This window comes from Candoia aspera, chromosome 6 (assembly GCF_035149785.1).
Source record: "Candoia aspera isolate rCanAsp1 chromosome 6, rCanAsp1.hap2, whole genome shotgun sequence".
NCBI classification, from domain to species: Eukaryota; Metazoa; Chordata; class Lepidosauria; order Squamata; family Boidae; genus Candoia; species Candoia aspera.
In genome coordinates, this window is record NC_086158.1 from 47,633,696 (window position 1) to 47,643,079 (window position 9,384).

Genomic DNA, 9,384 nt, shown 5'->3' on the forward strand with positions numbered 1-9,384 from the left:
CATTTTCTCCCTCTATTTGCCAGTTATCAATCAAGCTGGTTGCCATAATCTTGGTTTTTTTGAGGTTTAGCCGCAAGCCAGCTTTTGCACTTTCCTCTTTCACCTTCATCATAAGGCTCCTCAGTTCCTCTTTGCTTTCAGCCATCAAAGTGAGCTTTGCATTTCATAGTTTTGGGATCCTAATGTGAAAGTGGAAAGATTTGTCTCCCATGACAGGGCCCCCTAGATTTTTTTTTCCTTTCGACAGTTGCATAGTTTAGTTTCAGAATCTTAAAAAGTTTTTTTTTTTTTAAAAACTTCTAAAAAGAGGGTGGTTTAAAAAAATAGTAAAACGCTCAGATTGGCACACCATCTCTGCAGTTAGTACGGTATGAATGAGCCTTCCCTCCTGGAGCGGACAAGCTTGTAATTGGAGAAAAGCTGCGTCGCCGGTTGGCGCGGCCCCGGCGGGGCAGGCAGTAGGCGGGGCGCGACTGAGCGTCTTCCCCTCGCCCTTTTCCTTTCTGTTCCGCGCTTCCTGGCTAAGCATGGCCTCTTTCTTGGATCTGGAGAGCGTGGTCGATGAAGCTACGCCGCCGATTTGCACTAGCCGTTTCGTGTTCGGTTGGTATAGATGTGCGAGGACTTCGCAGGCCGGAGGTTGCGGGTGGCGGTCATCTTTGAGAAACGGGAGGGCGGCGGGGGTGCTCGGGGGCAAAGCAAGGTGCTTTGAGGGAGATGGTTATTTGCTCCTGGAGTGGGTGTCGCTTGGGAGGACTTGATCTCTCTGGGATCATTTGAATAGGGCTTGTAATGGTTGTATTGGCACGATAGACTGAACCGCAAACTTAAGCAACCGCATTTTAGCCTGGGGGAACCCAATCCGAGGGTTACTTTGCACTTCGGTATATTATGCGAACTCAAAAGAATGGGCTAATTTTATCATTATGGCTACTTAAATCGTGGTTTAGTGACAGTGGTATGTTAGGCGAACAGCCAGGTTTTTTCGGGTCTAATCCTGGAAATCTGGGCACACGCACGCAGCACGTGCCACGCTGTCCCGATTCAGCGAGTGTTCCTGGGCTCGTTGGCGTTGGAGATAGGCTGGGAAAGCGTTCGACCATGTGTGGTTTGCGCCTCGTGCGCTGCAAGGAAGGACTTATTTACTGAATAAACGTGGCGAAGTGTTTCGCTGGTAAATTTTGTTGAACAGGGTGGAACTTAATGCGGGTAAGAATAGACGAGGGCAGGCTGCAGGTCTCGCTCAACTCCAATTCATATTGGAGAAATTGTACAGCAAAGTATTCTAACGTTGATAATCTAAAAAATGAAGCTGTTAAAAATTGTGTATTGTTTTCTTTATGCAGCCTGGAATATTGAAGTGAATGAGCAATAGAGATTGTTGTACCTGTTTTAATCGGTTTCTATAAAAGTTTCAGTTTTGCCTTTAATATCATTCCCTCAAGTGAGCACTCTGGCTTGATTTCCTGGAGGATGGATTGGTTTGATCTTCTTGCAGTCCAAGGCACTCTCAGAATTTTCCTCCAACACCACAGTTCAAAAGCATCGATCTTCCTTTGCTCAGCTTTCCTTATGGTCCAGCTCTCGCAGCCATATGTTACTACAGGGAACACCATTGCTTTAACTATGCGGGCCTTTGTTGTCAGTGTGATGTCTCTGCTCTTAACTATTTTATTGAGATTTGTCATTGCTCTTCTTCCAAGGATTAAGCGTCTTCTGATTTCCTGACTGCAGTCAGCATCTGCAGTAATCTTTGCACCTAGGAATACAAAGTCTTTCACTGCTTCTACATTTTCTCCCTCTATTTGCCAGTTATCAATCAAGCTGGTTGCCATAATCTTGGTTTTTTTGAGGTTTAGCTGCAAGGCAGCTTTTGCACTTTCTTCTTTCACCTTCATCATAAGGCTCCTCAATTCCTCTTCACTTTCAGCCATCAAAGTGGTATCATCTGCATATCTGAGATTGTTAATGTTTCTTCCAGAGATTTTAACTCCAGCCTTGGATTCCTCAAGGCCAGCTTGTTGCATGATGTGTTCTGCGTACAAGTTGAATAGGTAGGGTGAGAGTATACAGCCCTGCCGTACTCCTTTCCCAATCTTAAACCAGTCCGTTGTTCCGTGGTCTGTTCTTACTGTTGCTACTTGGTCGTTATACAGATTCTTCAGGAGGCATACAAGATGACTTGGTATCCCCATACCACTAAGAACTTGCCACAATTTGTTATGGTCCACACAGTCAAAGGCTTTAGAATAGTCAATAAAGCAGAAATAGATGTTTTTCTGAAACTCCCTGGCTTTTTCCATTATCCAGCGGATATTGTCAATTTGGTCTCTAGTTCCTCTGCCTTTTCTAAACCCAGCTTGTACATCTGGCAATTCTCGCTCCTGCTGAAGTCTACCTTGAAGGATCTTGAGCATTACCTTACTGGCATGTGAAATGAGTGCCACTGTTCGATAGTTTGAACATTCTTTAGTGTTTCCCTTTTTTGGTATGGGGATATAAGTTGATTTTTTCCAGTCTGATGGCCATTCTTGTGTTTTCCAAATTTGCTGGCATATAGCATGCATTACCTCGACAGCATCATCTTGCAAGATTTTGAACAGTTCAGCTGGAATGCCATCGTCTCCTGCTGCCTTGTTGTTAGCAATGATTCTTAAGGCCCACTCAACCTCACTCTTCAGGATGTCTGGCTCTAGCTCACCAACCACACCGTCAAAGCTATCCCCGATATTGTTATCCTTCCTATATAGGTCTTCTGTATATTCTTGCCACCTTTTCTTGATCTCTTCTTCTTCTGTTAGGTCCTTGCCATCTTTGTTTTTGATCATACCCATTTTTGCCTGGAATTTACCTCCAATGTTTCTAATTTTCTGGAAGAGGTCTCTTATCCTTCCTATTCTATTGTCTTCTTCCACTTCCGCGCATTGCTTGTTTAAAAATAATTCCTTATCTCTTCTGGCTAACCTCTGGAATTTTGCATTTAATTGGGCATATCTCCCTCTATCACTGTTGCCTTTTGCTTTCCTTCTTTCTTGGGCTACTTCTAGTGTCTCAGCAGACAGCCATTTTGCCTTCTTGGTTTTCTCTTTCTTTGGGATGTATTTTGTTGCCGCCTCCTGAACAATGCTGCCAACTTCTGTCCAGAGTTCTTCCGGGACCCTATCTACTAAGTCCAGTCCCTTAAATCTATTCTTCACCTCCACTGCATATTCCTTAGGAATATTAGTGAGCTCATATCTAGCTGATCTGTGGGTCTTCCCTAATCTCTTTAGTCTGATCCTAAATTGTGCAAGAAGAAGTTTGTGATCTGAACTACAGTCAGCTCCAGGCCTTGTTTTTACCGACTGTACAGATGTCCGCCACCTTTGGCTGCAAAGGATGTAATCAATCTGATTTCGGTGTTGTCCATCTGGTGAAGTCCATGTATAAAGCCGTCTCTTAGGTTGTTGGAAGAGAGTGTTTGTTATGCAGAGTGAATTGTCTTGGCAAAATTCTATCAGCCTATGTCCTGCTTCATTTTGTTCTCCCAGGCCATACTTACCTGTAATTCGAGGTGTCATTTGACTGCCCACCTTAGCATTCCAGTCTCCTGTGATGAAAATAACATATCTTTTAGGCGTGTTGTCCAGTAGGTGCTGCAGATCCTCATAGAACTGCTCTACTTCAGCTTCTTCAGCATTTGTGGTTGGGGCGTATATTTGGATCACTGTGATGTTAGATGGCTTGCCCTGAATTCGAATTGAGATCATTCTGTCGTTTTTTGGGTTGTATCCAAGCACTGCTTTAGCCACTTTACTATTAATTATGAAGGCTACTCCATTTCTTCTGTGGTCCTCTTGTCCACAGTAGTAGATCTGGTGGTCATTTGATGTGAAGTGGCCCATTCCAGTCCATTTCAGTTCACTGACGCCCAGAATGTCTATCTTTAATCTTGACATCTCACCAATAACCACATCCAATTTGCCCTGGCTCATAGATCTTACATTCCAGGTTCCAATGGTGTGTTGATCCTTAGAACATCGGATTCGCCGTTCACCACCAGCACCGTCGGCTGCTAGCCATCCTTTCAGCTTTGAGCTAGCTGCGTCATCACGTCTGGGGCTAGTTGAGCTCATCCTCTGTTCCTCCCCAGTAGCATTTTGATCATCTTCCAACCTGGGGGTCTCATCTTCCGATGGTATACCGACATATCTCTGGTTGTACTGATCCATTTAGTTTTCACAGCAAGAATACTGGGGTGGGTTGCCATTACCTTCCCCAGGGATCGCATTTAGTCTGACCTCTCTGTCATGACCTTCCCGTCTTGGGTGGCCCTTCACGGTTTAGCTCATGGCATCATTGAGGTGCTCAAGCTCCAGCACCACGACAAGGTAACGATCCTTTGCTGAAGCTGTTTTTCTATACAGTGCTAAAATAGCATTGGTAAAACCTCTAGATTTTGATAAAGAGTCTGAAAATCAAAAATACTCTTTTAATTCCTTTGGCTTTACAGAAGAATCAAAGATGGCACTCCATCTTTACAAGCTGGGGCACATAGTTGGGATCAGTTCAAAGCAAGTTGAAAAGGCATTGCAGGAGAAGATAGTGGCAAACCATTTTTGTACTGTTGCCAAGAAAAGGAAATTGATATTTGCATGAGGTAGCAGAAATCAAGCTCAGCTCAGAGACCAAAAGCTTTTGGTCTCGGTTTTGATCTTGCTGGACAAGATGGCTCTGAACTTTCATTGCTTTTATTTGTATTTTTTCCGGGTTGTTATGCCACAGAACACAATGCATGCATGTGCACACCCTCACATACACAAAAACAAGTATTTTGTGCTGAAGACTGCCTTTTCTGATAGTATGCTCCTGGATTTATTTCTGGCTTCTGCGGAGTGAGGCCATGTTGAAATACGTAGCATTTCTGCAGTTGGAGAAACCTACCTCTTCCATTTAAGAAAATCAGTGCTGACTTTTTTTTTTTTTGCAATTTGCCTTATTAATTGTTAGAATATTCACTTGGATTTTTTTCCCCAGGATGTGAGCTGAACAGCAGTGCCCGCTCCTATACTTTTAAAGTCTCGGAAGAAGATGATTCGGAACATTTCCTAGTTCTAAATATGGTAAGAGATCTCACTCTGAAGTGGGGATACTAGCTTCAGCTATTTTCCCACTAGTGACTTACAGATTCACTAGCTGTAAAGCCTGTCATCACTGCTGTTCCGTGGCCTCAGTAGCTCTTGAGTGACACACAGAGTTACAATTTAAAAACCCATCTAATTGCCAGAAACAGTGGAGAAACCATGCAAGCAAATGAAAAGGTGGTGGAAAGAAGATGATGGATCACTTACTTCTGGCAGCCTCCTTGATTCCTGTCCTAGTTACCGAGCAAGAAGACTCCCTTTCTAGACAACTAATGGGGGAACGTGGAACGTTGATGGAAAGGGAGATGGCTGGCTGGGTGTCTGTCATACCTGGTGACAGAAGATTTTTAATTTTGACTACCTGTTAGTAAGGTAGAATTCTGTGCTGATTACAGTGAATGGAGCTCCACATCATCTATGGCCAACATGGAAGTAAAGTCTGTTAGCTTCATGGTAGTTGATAAAAAGCTTTGCTGGCAAAGCTGCTTTAATATTATCTCCCTTCCTGGACAAGACGGCTGTGAGCTTTTGTTGATTTTATTTGTATTTTTCTGGGTTGGTATGCCACAGAATGTAACACATGCATGTGCACACCCTCACATAAAATCAAATATTTTGTGCTGAAGACTGCCTTTTCTGATTGTATCATCCCAAATCTTACTTGCTTAAAATCATGAAGCAAGAATTGTGCTTTTAGAGTGGAATCTCCTAGGTGTACTGTGGTTCTGCACACTTCTTTTAATCAATAAATTTAGCACTGATGGGAACTTTGCTGCAGGAGGTTAGAGACCTACTGTATTTAAATCCAGTGTTGTTTGAGTGTATCGTTTCCTCTCTTTATACCTCAGTCTGCTCCAGAGGCATCCCAAACTCCTGAGCAGATTTTGAGGGTAGGTACATGAAGGCTACAGGGTCAATTTAGTGGGATGGATTAAAACAGCCTGCAAATTGGCTAATTTACTTTTTTGATTCTGTTCATGTTTATCTGTTACTGGATGATTTTGTATTTCTCCTGTTCCCAACTGCTTTTTTTGAAGAGGTTCAGCATTAAAACTTAAGATAGCTTTTCATTCTTAGCTAAGCATTCCTCAGCATGTCTCTTCAGTTTTGTTTTTCTTCCCCTCTTAAAGGCTTGTTTGTCTGAGGGTGCCAAAGATGAGTGCAACGTTGTGGAGGTGGTGGGTCGTGATTATCAGAACAAGGAGGTTGCTGTGCCTGTGGCCAACCTGAAGCTGTCATGCCAGCCCTGGGTAAAATGATTTTTTGGGAATATGGGTGTCTTGGAAAAAATCGGTGTGCAGTGGTTCGGGGATGTTGACTTGAGAGACTTGGCAAGAAAAGGAAAATTCTCTGGTCTTTCATACCCAGTTGGCAATACTTGGGGTGGCCCCTCCAATATATTCCAAAGACTGAGATGAACAACCAGATTTTCCTGAGCCTGTCTTCAGTGGCTTCTCTAGAGTATGCCAACGAATGTTCATCATGAGTGAAATACTATTCAATATTTGGTCAGAAAATCTTTTAGTAACCCACAACCTTCTAGAGCAGTCTTCCTCAACCTTTTGACCCTGGAGGAACTCTTGAGATACTTTTCAGGCCTCAGGGAACCCCTGCACATTCAGGCTCAAATATAGGCCAAAAGTTACAAAATTATTATATTCATTTCATGTGTAGGTTTGTATATATGCATTAACAGTGTTCCTAAACTAAAAATAAAGAATGATACTTACCTCTTTAATCTGAAGTTTCCCAAATTTGAATTTTTTTAAAATAAATTGTGATCTTTCAGGGAACTCATGGAACTCTAGGATTCCATGGAACCCTGGTTGAGAAACCCTGTTCTAAATCATATCTGTATAATCAGCTTAAATAGGTGGCCTGATGTAATACTTAGTGAATCACTAGAGTAACTTTGGATGTATAGATCTGGTTTAAAAAGTGTTAACAGGAGTTACATTTGGAAATTAGGAATACAGTACTTCTCAGTTGTATGAGAATGTCATGGCTCAGACCAAAAAGAAAAAAGAAAAAAGGAAGAAATATAGCCACAGATGTAACAAAGCAGCTGAATAAGTCTCAAAACCTGTTGAACTAAATGAAAACTGGAGATACTCATCTTGTTTTACAATTGCCCTTTCTCCTTATTTTTTCACAGTTGTGTTTAAATAATTTTGAGTTCCAGCCCCCAGTGACCTTCCGTCTGCGCTCAGGATCTGGCCCTGTTCATCTTGCAGGACAACATCAAATCTGTAAGAACCTGGGAGTGGGATTGAAGAAACTATTGGATACAATGAGTGTGCTGTAGTAATTCAGTGATGAGGAAAAGTAGTAGTTCTTTCTGGAGTAGATTAGCAACAATTCCAGGTTAAATGTCTCAGCTACCCCAGCCAGCATGGCCGATATTGAGGATTCTGGGGCTTTTCCCAGTGGTGTAGGCTGGTTGTTGTCATTTAGATGGAAAAGATAACTGGTACCTGACAGAACTGGCATTTATGCCCACCTTCTGGTTTGAAGCAATGCAAACCACTGAGGATATTGTGTGAACACTCTAAATATGGGGTGCTCTGCCAACTTAAACTTTATTCTTTTTAGAATGAAATCAATGGGTAATAGGAAGGAGAAGGGCTTGAGGGATTCTCTAGATGGTATAAACGAGCCAAGTTGTTTCTCAGTTCACAGAAAGGATCTCTCAGATAGTGACTTCAGTGACGAGGAAGAGGAATCTGTTGACCAGGAGGAAGAGCTTTCTCCTATCAAGCCAGCCAAGAAGCAACAAAAGTCATAGTTGAGCTTCCCTGGAGGTACCTCTTCAGGTGTCTGAGAATGCTCATCCTGAGTGGAATATTATGCAGTTCTTGTTTTCATTAACTAAACTTGTTACATCTTTGTAGGATACCATGGGCTGTTCTCCAGTCACAGCAACGGCACTGACATTTTAAAATCAAACTGCCTTTTCAAATAAAGGCTCTGAACAGGAAATGTTCTACAACTATGTCTCTTTTTGCTCTTTCACCCCATCTCTGATTTTATATTGTAAATAGTCTAGCATGGTGTAGTGTGGAACGGAACTTGCTACAGAAGATAGGCAAGGAAAGTAGCCATCTGCAACACTATGGTAGGGACCCTCCAGTGTATAGCTCTCCTTGTCATGGTAATGTTACAGACATATGTGCTGATCCTGCAGAATCCTATGGCAATCATGGCAGCAGCCTTGGTCTGGGATCTCTGCTTCTCCCCAAGGCATGAGGGGTGGTAGAGCTAGCTAGGTGTGGTTAGGTGTGGAGCTAAAAAATGGGCACCCATATCCTGGATGTGTATGCTGCAGTGATTGAGATTTTTCTTTGTGACAGTTGCTACAGGTTTTATTTTACTGAGGGGCAACTGGAGCTGAATTGAAAAGCTCACTGAATCTGGTGGCTCTTAGAAATAACAGAGGCTTTGTAATGGTTGCCTATTCTAACAGAGTCAGACTCACAAGCAGGTACTTAATGATATCTGATTTATTGTAAGGATAGTATGCAAATACAGAGAAAGCTGAGAATGGGCAAAAGCGCACCAAATACAAACTAAAAACCCTCACTTCAAACGTAATCCCTCCCCTTGCCCTGCCGTTGCAAACTCCCCCCCCCCCCAGGTGCTGGTAAGCGTTTGAACTGCCATCCTGGGAAAGTAACCTTGAACACACGAGATAACCCAAACACATTCTAACCCAGCAGCCAACAGATAACAACTCCCCGAGATGGAATCCTCCGCCCTTCCCAGATGAAACACGTATCCGTGAAATGACATGCAAAACGTTACGATGTACCAGCAACATTGGAACAGTGAACGTGACATACCGCCCCCCCCCAAAGAAAACTAAGGAGCAGGTTTCATAGGATAAGTGAGATGAAAGTGTCTAACTAAAACAGAGTGAACATCGCATGCAGCCACCCACTCAGGGTGGGGGAAGTGCTTCCACCGAATGAGATACTGCAAGGTGCCACGAAGCCTGCAAGAATCAAGGACCTCCTTCACTTCAAAATGTTGCTGCCTGTCAATCATAATTGGCGCAGGAGGTGTAGGTTGCAGATGCCAGCGATCTGAGTGGTTTAGAGGCTTGAGTAAGCTGCAATGAAAAACAGGATGTAAGCGTCTAAGGTTGTGAGGCAAATCCAATTTAAACGTGACAGGGTTCACAACTCCCACAATGGGTAAAGGACCAACAAATTTAGGAGCCAATTTTTTGGAGGGCTGAGGAGACTTAATGAACTTGGTGGAA

The 9,384-nt window shown here is 43.0% G+C and overlaps 1 protein-coding gene across 1 annotated transcript; it reads left to right on the forward strand.

Annotated features, from left to right (window-relative positions):
• Positions 1–497: 497 nt before the first annotated feature.
• NPM3 (nucleophosmin/nucleoplasmin 3) lies at positions 498–8,112 on the forward strand. The gene is made up of 5 exons (XM_063307043.1): positions 498–603; positions 5,017–5,102; positions 6,254–6,373; positions 7,279–7,372; positions 7,796–8,112. The coding sequence occupies exons 1-5, from the start codon at positions 528–530 to the stop codon at positions 7,906–7,908; spliced, it is 489 nt and encodes a 162-aa protein (XP_063163113.1). The 5' UTR covers positions 498–527; the 3' UTR covers positions 7,909–8,112.
• The last annotated feature ends 1,272 nt before the right edge of the window (positions 8,113–9,384 follow it).

What these genes read in the sequence shown, in the direction of transcription:
- NPM3 (XM_063307043.1), top strand. Translation starts at nt 528, where the DNA reads ATGGCCTCTTTCTTGGATCTGGAGAGCGTGGTCGATGAAGCTACGCCG. An exon ending in CACTAGCCGTTTCGTGTTCG is followed by an intron (nt 604 to 5,016) that starts GTTGGTATAGAT and finishes TTTTTTCCCCAG; the next exon opens with GATGTGAGCTGAACAGCAGT. An exon ending in ATTTCCTAGTTCTAAATATG is followed by an intron (nt 5,103 to 6,253) that starts GTAAGAGATCTC and finishes CCCCTCTTAAAG; the next exon opens with GCTTGTTTGTCTGAGGGTGC.